Genomic DNA, 17915 nt, shown 5'->3' on the forward strand with positions numbered 1-17915 from the left:
TGACAATTTCTACTCATTGCTTTGCTATCTACTATCTGTGAAATTTAGGGTAAAACTTATAATCTTTTTAGACTTCAGTATCTTCCCACCACCTGAAATGGTTCTAATAATATATGCTTTTTACGACATTCAATTCAAAATGCAGAGCACACAAAATAATTGATTTAAAAATACATTGAGTATAAAAAATATTCACAAAATATTCTATCTTACTTAACCTATTTATAATTTGAGCCTAAATGAAAGTTTAATGAGCCTAAATTAAAGTTTACTGCTAAAATTATATGTGCATGGCAATAGTGTTATCAAAGAATAGATTTTGAGCTAAATTGAACTTTGTACCACATCCTAATAAATCAAGTCAAAACAGAAAAAAATATTTGATTAAAAAATATAGAAGACATTGGAATGTATTCTAGAAAGAAGAGAATAGGGGAGAGAACATAAAGATACTATGTAGGTAAAAATACATAATATCAATATGAAGTTAACCAATGTCTACAAACCACTTATATTATAGTGTAATTAGCTAATTCATCTGTTAATTGATTAAGATGCAGAGAGAACATTGGGGACCAGCTGATGGTGATCAGCAGAGGTGATGGATATATTCTAGATAAAAAGGAAGATGAAAATTCCAAAAGCAAGCTTACTTTAATCTTGCTTTATGCTATTTTGGTGTATTTTATTTCAGTTGTGCTTGGATTGACACAAGCTTTTTATGTGTGTAAATGCAAAACTTGTAATGAATAACAAGTGAATAGTGATTCAGATAATTTTCCATGAATCTTTACTTGCTCTCCTCTACTCCTCAGCATTGCTGATTGTGTAGAAAGATGTTTAGTCTCAGAGAATGCTGTAATGAGTTTATTACATCAGTAGGCTACATAAATATATACCATTAACTATATACATGCAAAAACAGTTGCAGTAAATACTCTTCTTAAAAAGCACAGAGAAATTGCTTACCTGACATACATTAGTGTGAAATTGATTTTTAGATTTTTACTGTACCAATTACCGCAGATTTATAATAAACTCCCAGGTAACTAAAAAAGGTCAAGCCAAAAGTTCACTAATCCTAGTTCCTGAGAGGGGTGACTTTGATGGCCACAGAATTGTGTAGGAATAATAGCAACTAATAATTGTAAAATGCTTCTATTACATACTTATGTGCTAAATGCGTTGCATAGATTTTTCTCATTTACTCCAAGGACAGCAGTTCTAAACCACCAGCTGCTCCAAGAGAGAAAGATGAGGCTTTCTACTCCCATACAGAGTTATAGTCTCAGAAACCCACAGGGGCAGTTCTACTCTGTCCTATAGGGTCGCTATGAGCAGCAATTGACTTTATGACAATGAGGTTTTTGGGTCTCCCTCCCAGCTCCCCCTCCAATGTCAGCAGGTCTGTGGGAGAAAGATGAGACTACATGCTTCCCTAAAGTTGCATAGCTTCAGAAATTCTAAAATCCTATAGGGTTCCTATTAGTTGGAATTCCCTTGAGGACAGGTTTTATAAAATAGGAAGTCTTATTATGGACCTGAACAAAGCTATCACCATGTATGCCTGATGATGGGTCAGTAATGCCAGCAGGAAAGAGAAAGGCGAGCTCATGCCAAGCAATACTAAGGCATTTTCTTTTCTGGAATCGTGCACTAGGTTTCCAATACCCCTCCCTGGTCCTCTTCCTACTCTCCCCTTATTAATCTTCTAAGTTTTTAGGATTCAGTTCTTCATCTTGTGTTCTCTACCTATCCAGTTAATGTCAACTAGTTCCATGGCTTTAAATACCATCTTTCCCTAATTACTGAAAAAGGTTAAGTGTGCAATGTCCTGAATAATTGGCAGTTTGAATTGACCTTGGAAGAAAGACTTGGAGATCTGTTTCTGAAGAGTCATGGCCTTGAGGAATTTATGTAGCAACGTTCTATTCTGCACACATGGGGTGGACATGAGTTGGAATTGATGTGATGGTAACCGGCATACACTGAGAATTCCTCTGTCCCCCAATTGATAAATTCAGCTTCGATGAATATCTTTGTCTGAAGCTTATCTTCACAGATATCTCAAACTTACCATACTGAAGTCAGAATTCACAAATCCTCCTCCAATTGAGTCCTTCTAAATCTCTCTAATAAATGGCAATTCCAAGTGGTCACATCAAACTTTTGGGATCATCTTTGACTCATACCTTCTTTCATTATCCACATTTCTCTCATCTATTAGCAAACTATGTTTTATCTTCTCAGTAAATCTCTCCATCACTCAGATTCTAGTTCATGCATCCTTATTTTCACCTCTGCAAGTCTAACCTTTGCTTGCTCTACATATGCTCATATTGCGTTGTTAGTTTAGTAACTGTTTTTCAAAAAAAGTATTTATGATGAACATTTTCAAATATACACAGAGAAAATATTATGATCACCACGTGCACTCATCAGACTCAAAAATTAACATTATGCCTATCTTGTTTCATGTAGTCCCCACCCAACCTATTTTCTTGGTGTAATATTTAAAACAAACCCCAGCAAAAAGCCATCCATTAAAATCACAGAAAAAGATGCTCAAAACGTGTAAATTACTTTTCATTTTACTCAAAATCCTTTATGATAGCTCACAAGACTGATATGACGTCACTACTTCCTCATCTGACATGTCCCCTGTATTCTCTTAAGTTCAACTGGTTGTCAAATCTTATTAGACATCCAAGTCAACATGAGGCCTTATGAGAGCACATATGTTGGGTTGGGCTCCTTCCTGAGTATCTGATCCAGTGAGTAGGAAGTTGGAGCTCTGCAGTCTACACTTCTAACAATCCCCCATTCCTTGGGTGGTGCAAATGGTTTATGCTCTTCTATGAACAGAGAGTGGCTGGAGATTCATCTCCCCAATTGCACCGTGAAAAAAAGGCTGGAGAACTGCTTATGTAAAAGGTTGTAGCCAAGAAAACCCTATGGAGCAGTTCTATCCTATAATACAAGAAGTCACCACAAGTCAGAGTGACTCCAAATCAACAGGTTGGGTTTCTAAATACTGTTCCTGGTAGCACTGTGGGTTCCTTGATAGCTTCAAGGCTCAAATTCATTGTCAAGTTCATTCCAACTCAAAGCGACCACTGTAGAACTACCCCTGTGAGTTTCTGAGGCTGTAATTTGGGAATAGAAAGCTTGGCCTTTCTCCCATTGAGCCAAATGGTGGTTTTGAACTGCGGACCTTTCAGGGAGCAGCCCAACGTATAACCCACATCATCTCACACGGAGAAAGATCAGGCTGTCTGCCTCATAAACATGGGCAGTCTGGAAAGCCTATACAGGGTTACCATGCGGTGGAATTGACCTGCCCGCCGGCCGTGTGTGTGTGTGTGTGTGTGTGTGTGTGTGTGTGTGTGTGTGTACCACCGAACTCTGTTGTTTTCCTTCTGGTCTCACAACCAGCCAGCCATCAAGTACCGCACACAGGATTCTCTGCATTCCCTCTGCCCTGGGTTACCCTGTGCATTGATTACGCATAGTTCATTTCCCCCTCTCTTCCTAGAAGCCTTCTCAGCATCCCTCTCCCCTCACCCCAGCAGCCGTCATTTTGTTTTTTCTCTCTGCATGCTCGAAGATGAGGTTTCCTCTCTGCCATCTCCCCAGCACCACACCCTTACCTAATAGGTGTCCAGTTCACCCGTGTAACGAATGGATGGGGTGGACCACCAAATTAATTTTGTTCTGCCTCAGTTTCACCACCTGTAAAAGAAGGGGCTGGTGATACCTACCCATCTCACCTACTGCAGAGTGGGCCCAAATCCCAATAATGGGAACACACCTGTGCTGCCGTTATTGCCATAAACGCCAAGGCGCCCCTTTCTAGCCCAGAGAACCCTTTGCCCATCTTCTAGCTCCACTGCCCCGGTGACCTACAGAGCCGCCCAAATGGCCAGCACTCTCGTCCCGCCCCTCCCCTCCCCCCAACCCCGGCTCCCGGCTCCTAAGGTCTGGCTCTCGGCTCCCAGGGCAGCGCCCAGCTTGTGCTAGCCGGCCCCCGGCCGCGGCGGCCGCGGGAGAAAGGGGAGGTGCCGAGGGAGGGGTCCTCGCCGCCGCGGGAGGCCGCACCGTTTCACCGTCACGGCGTCGGCGCCAGCCAGAGCTGAACCCGGAAGTGGCCGAGCCCGCGCGGTCGCTGGTCGCTCCGCCGCCGCCGCCACCCAGCACTCGAGCGAGCGCGGAAGCGGCTCAGGCAGACGCCCGGAGCGCGCCCGGCGAGCGGGCCGTGGCCGCGGGGCCCGCCGCCGCAGGTGGTGGCGCGCGGTGAAGCGAGCGCGGCGCCCCTCTCCGGGGCGGATGGCACGCGGCTCGGCGGGCGAGCGGTGCCGGCGTCCACGGTTGGAATGGTGCTGGCTGCGGCGGTCGGTGCCTGCCTTCTGAAGCCCGAGCAGAGCCACCATGGAGACGCCGCCACTGCCTCCCGTGTGAGTGAGCGGGCGGGCGGCGGCCCGACTGCGGCGCGAATCCCGGCCCGGGAGCTGCCGGAGGGCTGCGGGCGGTAGGGGACGCGGGGCGTGACGGGCGCGGATGCCTGCAGTCTGAGGCGAGCCGAACTCAGTCCGGCTGGCGTCGGCGGAGCCAATGCCAGCCTCGGAGGGGGCTGTGCACGGCGATTCCGAGTGTCCCCGGTACTGCTCCTGAGTCGCTGGTGACATCCAGCAGGCCACCCCCTTCGAAGGGATGCCACGCTCCGGGGTTCGTGGGCGAGGGGCAAGGGACAGGGAAAAGTACTAGGAGCACAGTGTCTAAAATGAATTGATCGCAGGTTCTTGCTACTCCAAATCTCTCACAAAAATGGTATCCGAGGAGCTTATAGATGACTAAATGCTGCGTCTCTCCTGAACATGTGACCTCTTTTACCTGACACCGCAAACCATCTATCTAGAAATCAGAGAGCGTCTTCTGTCTCCTGGGAACCCTGGGCACATTAGTCGTGCATGACCTTCCATAGCCTGGAAGCGGCTACTGCATTTTTCAGCGCAAGTCCTTTATCTTCATCGTCCTTTTCTTTTACACATCTTGCTAAAAGTGGACTCTTCAGGAGTTGTGAAAATTGGAGTGTACCTTTTCATCTAAGCTTATCGATGAAAGTTAGATTTGGTTTGCATCTTGCCATGACATTTGTAACACTAAATATTGTATATCTAGCTTGGCTTGAGTAGCTTTTAGTTTAGTTTAGTTTTTGTTTTTTAGATGCGAATCCATTAGGAGCGCTAATAGGATTTGGGGGGACTACTATGTCTAGAGGTGCCTTCCAGAATTTTTCGCTTGATTGGAGCTGAGTTGATCCTCCTGGGCTGATAGAAGCAAGGGCTCAGCTGCTGCTTTGATTGAGGACTCTGATCTTTTCAAATTCTAAAGCTGGTTTCAAAGCTCACCTTGAGGTTAGAGACCCCAAGTGTAACCACCATGTCACCTTATCCTCCAGGAGAGTGGTTCAAGTCCACCAGCTATTCCTCGAGAGAAAGATGAAGCTGTCTGCCCCCTTGAAGATGTAGTCTCAGAACTTATCTTCAGTCGTGATGAGTCAGAATTGACTTGATAGCTGTGTTTTATACTGTGGTCAGACTTTGAGGAGATCTCAAAACAACGCTCTTTTCTTTAGGGTTATAAATGAATTCATAATACCAGTAGTTTCAAGTATTATGAAGAAAAAACAAAGCTGGAAAAAGGAGTAGAGAATGATGAGGGGAAGAAATGCTGTTTCACTTAGGGTTAAGGTGTCATTAATAAGTGAAGTGGAAATTTGTGCTAAGTTCTGAGGATGGAAGAGCATTCCAGGCGGAAGGAACAAAAAACTTAAAACCACTGCCATGGTGTCATTTTCACTCAGTGACCCTGCACCACAGGGTAGAACTGCCCCTGTGGGTTTGCAAACCTGTAACTGTTTATGGGAATAGACCCTTTCTTTCATTCTCCACTGGTAAGCAACCTCTAAGCCCTCTGGGCTCCTTAGACACAGAGAACAGTTGAGTGCAAAGATGTTCTTCATAACATAATTTAGACACATTGTATGACATTGTATAATATCGATTGCAGTTTTCTCTCTGGATTCCCCTTTTCCATTCATTCACTCTTCTATGCTGCTCCTTCAAGCCTTTTGAGCATTGCTTTGGGAAATAGTGCTTTTTTGGTTGATGTGAGAGTCACATTCCTCACTCGTGTTGCTCAGGTGATAGGCCTCTTTGCTTGGCTGCAGGGTGGTCACAGGGGAGGGTTCGTTTCCACTTTGAAAGATATCTGAAGTCCACCATCTGGGGAATTCCACCGGTCTGGCAGACCAGGAAGTCTGGACTTCTTTATGATTTTGAGAATTTTTATCTCCACATTTTTCTCGTATTCTGTCCAGAGCCTTCTGTGATCCCTTGGGAAAGCACTCTTGTCTTTTCTTCCCTTTATGTCCACAGCATTGTCATAGTCAGTCTATGCTTTGTGTTTTATGCACTGTGCTTTCTCACCTTGCTAATAGTATTTGCTAAAGTAGACTTTTGACCCTTTTATTTTTTTACAGACCTATCCTTGAAAAACCAGCCCTTGCTTTTCTGTGCCATTAGTTTTCATTGTTTTCTCCTCTACCTTCTATAGTTTTGCTAAAAGTAATTGACCATCTTTATTATTTTATTTTGTTTATTCTTCCCAGCAGCCCTAGAATGTAGGTCTATTTTTTATTTGATTTTCAGATGACGAGATACAAGTTAAATTTCTTTCCCAAGTTCATCCAGTGGGTGGAAAAAAACGGGACTTTCATCTCTCTCAACCAGTTACTTTTCTTTCCTCTGTCTTAGCTGACTTCTCAAGTATTACTGTTTGTGGCAGGAGCTGTTCTCCACAAGACCCGGCTGGGGTCAGCTCTCCTTTACACTCAACTATTGCTCTCCGGCTTATGGCCCCAAATGCATCTACAACATTAGCTCTAGATCTGTGTTTTTCTCCTAGCTTATAGTGTATTTTCTCCTAGCTTATACTTCAACCTTTAGACCTCATATGTCTAAAATGGATCACATAAACTTTGTTCTCAAACTGACTTCCCTTTACAGCATCTCCAGTTATTCACTAGATACGTGAATTTTTCATTCATCTCCTACTGAATTCTCAGCATCCTGGCCCCAGCTTCTGAATTCACTTACTATTGTCCCTTTGGACCCTTCAGAGTCTTAGGGTCACACTGGATGACTTACCAAATCCAGATAGCTCAGCCATGCCACAGCCTTCCCTCTTTCTGACCTTAACTTTTATGTTTAAAATCATTATATGCTTTAATCTTCTAGCAAACCCGTCCTCTCACAAGTCAGCATTCATTGAGGCTCCCCTCCTCCTGCCCATTGTAAAGCTAGAGTTTTTCCAAGGCCCACTTTGAACCTATCTTCTTCACAAAACAAAACCACCACCAAATCCACAGTGGATTCTAACTTATAGCAACCCTATGTGGGATTTTCAAAGCTGTAAATCTTTATAGGAGCAGCCAGCCTCACTTTTTCCCCATGGGGGAATTGGTGAATTTACACCATTCACCCTGATTAGCAGTCCCAGTGCTCACCTAACAGTGCCACCATGGTTCCTTTCTCCTTCTCAAAGCCTTTCTTAATTACTCCACCTCGTGGGCCTTCCTGTAGTATTTATAAACTATTGCCTTCAGTCTTGAACCTGTGTACTGACTTGTGCTATTTACCCTACTGGTTTCAAATGTGCTTCCCCAGTTAAAAGGTAACAGAAGAAGGATCCTGTACGCAGCCTTCTTTGTCTCCTCACCCTGTCTAGTACAGATGCAGTGAGCATCTAGGCAGTGCTTACTTATTAGATTATTAATAGCGTCGGTCATGTGGTATATTGTTAATATTTTAATTGATTATTGCAATTTAAAATGTTACAAAATATACATATTGTTGAATGGAAAACTGTTTTGCTCTGTAAACTTTCACTGAAACTACAATAAATGGGGGGGAAAAGTTTCTGTTAAAAAGAATACTTATGTACTTAACTGTTCTCTCTACCCAGAATGATCTTCTCCCTTCTGAACTATGCCCAAATTATCACTATACCATATGAGGGAGCTTCAAAAAGTTGTGAGAAATTTTCATTATTTTTTAATTCCATTTTTCCAAAACCCTTTTAAAGCCCCCTTATATATGTCCCTGTATTCAGTTTATCCCCTAACCCCAACATTTTTCTTCTAAACTGTTATGGTTGCATGTATATCGTGTTTAAATACTTTTACAGCTTCCTGAGATAAGTGAGGTGTTATTAGCTGTGGTTTCTATACTATATATCACCCAAGATATATTTATGGAATAACAGACATTTATTGTAAAAGTCCGAAACCCAGAGAGACTAAATTACGTACTAATCCAAAGTCACTTGACTAGCATCTGGCATATATTTTCATAAAAAACAAACAAACTCAAAACTCACTGTCATCAAGTTGATTTCATCTCTGCATTACCCTATAGACCAGGGTAGAACTGCCCTGTGGATTTCCAATACCATTATTCTTTATAGGAGTACAAAGCCTCATCCTTCTCCTGAGGAGTAGCTGGTGGTTTTGAACTGCCCAATCCTTAACCCACTGTGCCACCAGGCATCATAGTATTGGGCATAAGCAGGACTAACTTTCAGTTGTGCTGCCTAATTCTGGTTCTCTTGGTGCCTTTTTAGTTAAGTGTTAGAAAATGTAACCCAGTTAACTGAATTGCCAAGTTATGCTACCATTCTCATTTACCAATTAGGTGATGGCATTCTAATATTGGAAATTTGGGGAAAGGTCAGAAATATGAGTGATAAAAGGCATAGAAATCAATCAACCTCTTTCTCCCTGTTTTACCCTATTCTGACAAATGCTTTGCTAATTGTTTATGAAATATTTTTTAAAAGATTGATCTTGCATAAGACCTGCTTTTATCCCAGCCCCTTTCCGGGTAATAGTCACTGTCAGGGACAAAAAGTGCCTGATTGTGCTGTTTGTTCTGTAGGTGGGAGAGGGAGCTGAGTTGAACTAAAGTGTAGAGCTTTTTACAGCACTATTGTTCTATGATCAGAGAGCAATTATACTCCAACTTCCATCACTTCTCCACCTCAGATATCCAGCCACCTCTTCTTGCCAGGGCTCCTCCACAAACTTAACTTTCAAGCCCAACAACCATGCCCTTAGGGGAGAACAGATGGTCTGCAGTCCCTCCCTCTGCCCTCCCATAGCTACACTGCTTTGATTTTCAGCTGCTCATTCATCTCAGTAAAATTGAGCTTTCCAGTTTTCTAGACTTTCGTTTCTAGCTTTGGCAAATTGTAAATATAATTGTTAGCGATGTGTATTAAAATTAATGTATTCATTGGCAATATTATAGTGCTGTCTATAGAGTATTCTGTTACTTGATGCAGGTTAGGGACTTCCATCTCACCAGATGCTTCATTATTCGGTTTTAAAAATCTGCGGGCTGTAGGTTAATCCACGTTTTTATATGTCTATAAGACAGATGCTACCTATTAAATGAAGGGGGAAGTGCAGAGTGGAGACCCAAGACCCAAGTGTCGGCCAATGGAGATCCCTTCATAGAGGGGTTTAGGAGAGGAGATGGGTTAATTAGGGTGCGAGGTAGTACCGATGAAGAACACAGCTTTCCCCCAGATCCTGGATGCTTCCTCCCCCCAACTACCATGATCCGAATTCTACCTTGCAGGGCTGGATAGGGGAGAGGCTGTATACTGGTACATATGAGGGCTGGAGGTACAGGGAATCCAGGGTGGATGATACCTTCAGGACCAAGGGTGTGAGGGACGATGCTGGGAGAGTGGAGGGTGAGTGGGTTGGAAAAGGGGAACTGATTACAAGGATCCACATGTGACCTCCTCCCTGGGAGAGGGACAGCAGAGAAGGGGGGAAGGGAGACTCCGGATAGGGCAAGATATGACAAAATAACGAGGTATAAATTACCAAGGGCATATGAGGGAGGGGGGAAAGGGGAGGGAGGAGGGGGGGAAGAGGACCTGATGCAAGGGGCTTAAGTGGAGAGCAAATGCCTTGAGAATGATTGGGGCAGGGAATGTATGGATGTGCTTTATACAATTGATGTATGTATATGTATGGATTGTGATAAGAGTTGTATGAGTCCCTAATAAAATGTAAAAAAAGAAAAGAGGAGAAAAAAATGATTAGGGCAAAGACTGTACAGATGTGCTTTATACAATTGATGTATGTATATGTATGAACTGTGATAAGAATTGTATGAGCCCCAATAAATTGTTAAAAAAAAAAGACAGATGCTACCATTTAAAGAAAACTATTTGGTAATATTATAATATGTTTATAAATTGCAGTGCGTCCTGGCTCTGAACCTCATAAAAGTCTAAATTCCAGATACTTGAAGAAAATTTGTCATGTATCTTTGTCTTTAGGTAATTGCACACACAGAAGCCACAACCCTACTGTTATGTTTCTGAGATGGGTTACCTTGGTCTTTGCTTCTCAGTGCCCAAAGAATTCACATGGCAGAAGCACTTTTGTAATCCAAGTAGCTTTTAGGAGGGAAAGGGAAGTGTTAGGTATTATAGTCTCAAAAAATACACACTATCTCTGGAAAGCATGCAGGCCATATGGGGACCATGCAAGTTTATGGAGAATACCAGAATGAGAGCGTGGAACCAGAGTGCTCAGGCAAGAGAGAGCGAGTCTAGAGAAGGCATGCAGGTGTGTGCCCCCCCCCCCTCAAACACAAGAGAGAGAGCCTGCACTATGACCTGCAAGATAGCAACTTGATAGAGAGGGCTCTGCCCTCAGCCTTTCCTATCTCCTATCCCCACTGGCTGTGATTCAGGGCATGGTTCAGGGTATTGACCAATCTTACCATGACCCTTTAATACAGTTCCTCATGTTGTGGTGACCCCCCAGCCGTAAAATTATTTTCATTGCTACTTCATAACTGTAATTTTGCTACTGTTATGAATCGGGCAGCCCCATGTGAAAGGATTGTTTCACCCCCAAGGGATTATGACCCACAGGTTGAGAACCATTGGTTTAAGCACAACTGTGTGATGTTATGTTGCTGGTGCCTGCTGTGGGTGGGTGTGCCTAGATTTATCTCCACCTGATCCTAGGTGCCTTTAGTCTGCGCATGCCCAGTTTGGATTTTCCCCTAGGTGTCCAATCTGTGCCTGATTCCTGTGCCACCCCTTTATTGTGGCATTTGGTGGAGACAATATCTTTATCCCTAATCTATCAACCTATCACTACCACAAACCAAAACATCTTTCTAATGGAGAAAGTCCTCTACTTTCAGTGTCTAAAGAGTAGTTATTTGGTTGATTTGAAGGATATGAGAATGTTTTGGTGGGAACTGTAGAGTATCCTAACAAATATTAGTTAAAACTTTCCAAAACTCAGTGCCATCAAGTCGATTCTACCCTTTAGCGACCCCATGTTGAGTTTCTGAGGTTGCAGATCCTCACCAGAGCAGATAGCCTCATCTTTCTTCTGTGGAATTGTGGGTATGCACCACTAGTCTGTGGTTAGCAACCCAACCCTTGCCTAAGAGCACAACCTTGGCTTCTTGGTTGAATATGTACTGCTAGTAAGCCTGGCCTTGTGTGTATGGGAGTGCCTTTAAAGATCAGGCTTCTGTAATGCATGTCTGCTAGAAAGACAACGGGAAGGAAAGGAAAGGTAGGAAATAATGGAGGAACTTCAAAGTGGTGTGGTTTGAATGGTAACTTAAAAAACAGTTGCTGATTTGAACTTGGCAGAAATTTGTAAGTAATCAAGGGTGACTAGTTGCAAGTAGGGGAGTTTTTGCAGCTTTTGAAGTGAACAGGCAAAAGAGAGAGGGAGGAAGGAAAGTAGAGATGGTGTCCACCCAATGGTCACATCTTTATGTCCTGAATGTGAGCATGTCTTTGGTTCTCTGGAAAAGCTTGCAGCTGCATTATTCATATGAATTGTACCTTTGTTTTCACTAGAAAACACTAAACACACGAACAGTCCATATTCCCTCCTGCTCTCAGTCTGGGATGGCCATCTGGGGAGTGGGAGGGAAGGGGGTGGCAGGACATATTACAACCACCTGTAGTTTTGTTTTTTCTCACATGGCAGTTCCTCCCCCTTCCCCCGCACACACACGAAGGCACTGTTATTCTGATAAACCCAATCCGAAACTCCAAGTTGATGGGTGCACTTTCTATGTCATTTACAAAAATCATGTAATGTACTTTGACCCTTCCACTACCCTTCATTGGAAATCATGGTTCCAAAGCAAATACCAGACATCCAGAAACTATGACTCATATCTATAGTGTCTTCAGATTTTTTAAAAACAGACCAATATAATGAACCCCTGTGTTATTTATCTTACCCAGCTTCAACAATGATTAGGTCACAGCCAACCTACTTTTTCTGCAATTTCCCCTACTACCCCTCATCTTCCTAGATTATTTTACAGCACATCTAAGACCATACATCTTTTCATGTGGGATGTTTCATGATGTGCGGAAGGCTTTGTAAGGCCTTGGTGTCATGTACACAAGAAGAGCATTTTGTGTGTCCAAGGTAGCTGTTGTTAATCGCCGCAAGCTGATATTCTTCACCTTTTCAGTTATATTCTTCTATTTTCCAGCAGTCTGTATGCTTCCAGGCACGTTGAACATTGTTCCTGCAAAGAATTTTTGGAGTCAGTTGAAAATATTGCTTGGTTGCAGATTGTGCCAGCCCCACTAGAATGGTTCATTGTCTTCCTCTCTGTGAATGCCATTGTCAGTTGTATAGTCTTAAGCAGAAACAGAAAGTCATCTTGTTTAAGAATTCAACCTTACCCTCAGCTTCATATTTACAGAAGGGTCAGTTATTGAGGGAAAACTTTAGGATTACTTATTATAAAACATAACAGTATATTGGCAACCAACCCTTTACCACCTCAACTATTTTGAATGTGTTTTGATAACAGTAAGCTGTTGGATAACAGACTGAATTAGTCTCTTTCTGAAATTTTAAGGAAGACAATTCTCCGAGAAACTCTTCTGGAACAGGCTAGATTTCCCTAACAAGGACTTACATGAACTACCTTAACCTTCCTGTTAGTTGTTTGTTCCTAGTTGGGGAAATGATCTTGTAGCTACTACTTTAAAAATTTTTAAACTATTTTGTTGGCACATAAGCCACATATCATACAGTTTAATAGTTTAAGCATATCAAGAAGAACTGTATAATCATTAACCAAATGAATTTTAGAACATATATGTATATTTATGATTAAATTGCTTTTACAATGAGTTGCGTAATCACAATCAGCTTTAGTGCTCCCTCACTCTCCCACATGCATTGTTTGCTTCCCCTAACTCCCTCACCCTTCCCTTTTCCCACGCTCACCTCTGCCTCCCCTATAAACCCTTGCATCTGTTATTATCTCTATATATCTTCTCCTAGAAAACCCAACAGAAACCATGAAAGAAAAAGAAATTAGTAAGAATAAAATAATAGTAATACAAAGATAAAAATACTAATAGTGAGTAAGAAAGAAAAGACAACTGTGAATCTTTAAAAGGCCAAGGAAGAAATATTTGTCATGGAACTAGTAAGAAATACTTGCACCTGGAAGAATTTCAGGTTGGGTCAAAAGGGAGGTCAATTGACCAAACATCAAGTTCAATCCAGTATAATCAACAGTTAAAATGATCCCTATCTGATGTTAAAGCTGTTCAAGACCCTTGCCATGGCTCAGAGGGATCTTCCAGGGATTAATTGGCAGATGGGTTTGGGGTTCTCACTGTCCTCCATAGTCTTTTACACATTGGGTGTTCATAACTTTAGCTCTGATGCTTTTCACTTCATAACATTCAAATATTGTGATTATTCTCTGTGGATGATACAGCTGATGTGTTTCTTCCATGTAGACTTAGTTGACTCCTCACTTAGATGCCTACATGTTTGAATATAAGCCTTTAAGATCCCAGGCACTATCTGCTCTCTTTACAATACTTAGCACCCTTATCTTCAGTGATCATTTCATGAAGGCGAATATTGAGTAGGGCTATGTTAACAGAACTAACTGTTATTGGATTGGGGCTAGAGTTCAGTGGGACTCCAGAATTCATCTGCTTCTCTCTGGGATATGTACAATTTAGGTTTACTTTGGTGGTTGTATTATGACAAAATCAAAACCCAAAAGACCCAGTACATTAACAACAAAAAACCAAACAAACTCAAGGCAGGAAAACAAAATCCCATAGAAACAGAAAAGTAAAATATTGTTAATTATACCCCTGGAGTATAAGGCGATTGTACTGATAACATCATCAATTTTCCCAATGACACGTAACTTTGGACATTGCCAGTGTGAGAAGTCTATGAGAGTGCGGTTCCACAATGAGCTGCACCTCATGAGTTGTTGCCCTACCATGTTTGATATCCCATTTGATTGAGCTCTGTGTACCCTAAGTATGGAGATTGATGCAAAGAGGAAACTTCTAGATTAATTCTTTTAAGTTCAGATTCCTGCCCAACAGATCACAACCCGTCATGTCACTGTGAAGGGGTGGGGGTAGGGCATTAAGGTACTAAATATATGGTGATTTGTGGTCCCTTTCCATTGTACACCCACCAAGCCAGGTCCTCCCCCTTCCACGATCCTGGGGCAGCCACTCCCTGCTTCCTCTTCCATCCTAGTAACCCAGTCCTTAGTTCAACAGTGCAGGCAACTTTGAGACAGGACTCAGTTCATTATGCAGGGCCTCTATGGTAATTCCTTTTGATTGTAGCCCCTGGTTATACCATACTGCTTGCAAGGTTGGCATCCAAGGTCATCGTCGCGCTTAGTCCATGATGTGGCTCACTGAGTGTTAGGTAGAATCTTATTTGTAGTGTCCACCCAGGAACATAAAATCTGCTCCATTGACTCCCCAGTTTCCCTACAGTCATTGTTTAGCATCCCTTCTTGCTGTGAGGTTACATACCACATCACCCACCATATTCACCAACTATCAGTGTCTCCTCCAAAATGTAATTGCTCCCTTCCCCCATTCTTGGCTTGATTTTTCTTGCATGATTCTCCTTCCCTTCCTGTGAAGGGGGACGGGAGAATATTGATTTCTCCCTGCCTTTTCTTGATGTTGTAGAGCCTCGAGTGGATGGTCTTCTCCCATTTACCCCCACTTGAAGGAGCGACACCAGACAACGTGAGGTCTCCTCCTTCAAGGTTGTAGTTACTTTTGACTTCCTTCAGCTACACAGGGGGAAGGAGATTCCAACTTCACATCTGCTGGAGCATGATTCCTGTGAGGCAGAGGTTGGACATAAAACAGAGGTCCCCACCGAAAAACAGGAACGAAGCTCTGCTGGGTGGAGCTTTTGTAATAAACATTTTTCTTGCTAGGCGAGTATCGAGCAACTCACTCTGAGTCAGTGCACCGGTGATCATTGCCTGGGAAGGTTCTCGCTGGTCACAGTGAATTTTTTCATAAAAGCATTTTTGCTTGAACCTCGTTTTTGCGTGTGTGTGCATGTCTGTGTGTGTGTGTGTGTGTGTGTGTGTGTGTGTGTGTCTGTTTGGGAAAAATGTCCCAGAAACTGTTGTTGTGTTGAACACAGCTTACAAAAACAGCACTGTGGGAAAAAAACTCAAATATATGATGGTTTCCTTGAGTGTTTTTCTCAGTTGTTGACTGAGCTCTTTCTGGATGTGCAGCAACTTCCTGAACAGACGAAAATGTTGACGTGTAGTACATTTGGAATTTGTTTTACCAGATCAGACTGTTAATCAAACTTTCTATTTAGGGTTCTGAAAAGAATGCATAACAGGGTGCAACAAAAAAGACCTGATTTGTGTCAGACGGGACACTGGTTTTGCCACCATGACAATACACCTGCTCACATAGCCATCTTAATAGTGCTGGTTTTTGGCCAAAAAAAACCCCAGCATGCCTCCCTTACCCCACACACCTTTCTCACCAGACTTTTCTCAGTGTAACTTATTTTTGTTTCCACTAATGAAGAGGGACATGAATGGATAATTTAAAAAATGAGGGAGATGCTGTCAGCCATCCAAATATATGAGTCTGGAAAATGTTTCCAAGAATGGAATTGCAGATTTGACAAATGTATTAAGTGTAATGGAGAATACTTTGAAGGTAATAAGGTTGTTTTGTAAGAATATTTAAATGCAGAGCTTTGGGGCAAAAAAATCTGTTTTGGGGGATGGGGTGGTAGTGGGGGGGTACTCCTTCGTACTTCCACCCTCCAACCTTTTTTATCCTATTCTGACCCAAATTATCCTTCCCAAGGCATTCTACTTTCCTGGTTGGTTCGATAGTCCATTGCAGTGGCCACATATAATTCACAATGTTCACTATCATCAGGGGCTTATTAGGGAAGGTATGAGGTCAGGATCAGAAAGCATTAGAAGGATACAGTCTTTTTGTTTGTAGACTTGTAGTAGGCTCAGTACCCTCTGGTCATTGGCCCAAGAGCCATGTGGTCCCTTGGCTTTTATCCTTCTCGGGCCAGTGTTACAAGTCTTCTCTAGTATGATAAATTCTTACAAGACACCTCGCTTTGCAAGCCCTCCTCCTGCCAGATAGCACTTCCAGGGGGTGGGAAGCCTGCTCCTCTTATCTCATGGTCTCGGGGCTACACCCCCTTGTGCCTCTGCTGTCACCCTACTTCACTCAGGGCTCTGGCCACTTAACACAGGGACCTTGTGCTCGCTCCACTGGTGGCTATTTCACAGAGAGGCCTTGTGCATGCACCACTGATAGCTCTTCTTTCTTAATGCCCGATGATGACCTGTCCTTTCTTAAAATTTGGCTCACTTACACCTAGGGAAATGGCAAAACTAACCACTCCCCAAGTTAGAGATGCTGCTCAGTAATTCTGTGGGACTTATTAGTGATTTTAATTTGCAGAACTAGTACATGTACATTTTTCATGTCTATAGTGGTATACCTGATATGTCATTTTTTGGTTACTCAGTTCTGCTTCTGAATGTGAGCTCATTTAACACAAAGCCTTATAGGAAATGGGAAATTATGGAAAGGGCATTAGTATTGAAAACAGAACTGTGCAGCACAGGTTTGTATTTATAAATGGCTCATATCCAGAAAATACTTTTTTTTCTTTGTAATGCAATATGTTTTATTTCTTACTTCCTTAAGCCCTTGGAATAAAGTCTTTTATTTGCAGCATTCTGTTTTCCTTACCCCAGAAAGGAGTGTATTAGGAAATGAAAGATCTGAACATATCTTTACAGAAGCACCAATGTAGGCATTGCTGTCTCAGAGTTAATCCTCAACTCAGAACTTTACTTTGTAATAAATATTCTTGATTCTTAAAAAGTGACCATTCTTCTAGGCCACTTTCGCTTCTACTCTGAGCATTGGAAGGTCTCTATAGTTTTCCCAATCTTCAGGATAATACTTTCACTACCTGTTTACATTTCTAAATTGTTAAACTAGGGAGAAATGTTTAAAGTATTATTATTTTGCTGTGGGGATTCAGTGTTAAATGGTCAGAAAGTTTGCATTCATCTCTAAAACTTCCTCTTTCCCCTTTTCTCTATTGTTTTATTTATGTGAGGATTGTGTCTAGAAAGAATAATTCATATGGCAATAATAATATTTGTGTACTTAAAAATTTTAACTTCAAAATTTAAGTGTAAAATTGAATATCCACTGGCTAATATAGGAAGTATTATTCCTGCAATAATTTAAAGAATGAGTTTGAGATTTAGATTGGCGGTACTCTTCTCCAGCTCTTTTGTTTACCAAGTGACCCAAACTTGATATTCTCATCTGTTTAATGGGATAATAAAAATAATTAGATCACTGAGTTGTAGTATAATTAACCAAGGGGGCTTCAGAAAGTTTGTGGATAAATTTCATTGCTTTTCAATTCCATTTTTTCCACAAACTTCTTG

General features: G+C 42.2%; 1 protein-coding gene across 2 annotated transcripts in view; it reads left to right on the top strand.

Annotated features, from left to right (window-relative positions):
• The first annotated feature begins 4122 nt into the window (after window positions 1-4122).
• KLHL2 (kelch like family member 2) overlaps window positions 4123-17915 on the top strand; it is a 152599-nt gene continuing 138806 nt past the window's right edge. The window contains exon 1 of one of the 2 annotated variants that reach the window (XM_075564232.1): window positions 4123-4454. In XM_075564232.1, coding sequence (XP_075420347.1) covers window positions 4429-4454 — 26 coding nt within the window. In that variant the 5' untranslated portion in view covers window positions 4123-4428. The remainder of the gene's footprint in view (window positions 4455-17915) is intronic. The other variant, XM_075564233.1, reaches the window with a different exon arrangement.

The sequence above is a fragment of the Tenrec ecaudatus genome, chromosome 12 (genome assembly GCF_050624435.1).
Source record: "Tenrec ecaudatus isolate mTenEca1 chromosome 12, mTenEca1.hap1, whole genome shotgun sequence".
In the NCBI taxonomy this organism is placed as follows: domain Eukaryota; kingdom Metazoa; phylum Chordata; class Mammalia; order Afrosoricida; family Tenrecidae; genus Tenrec; species Tenrec ecaudatus.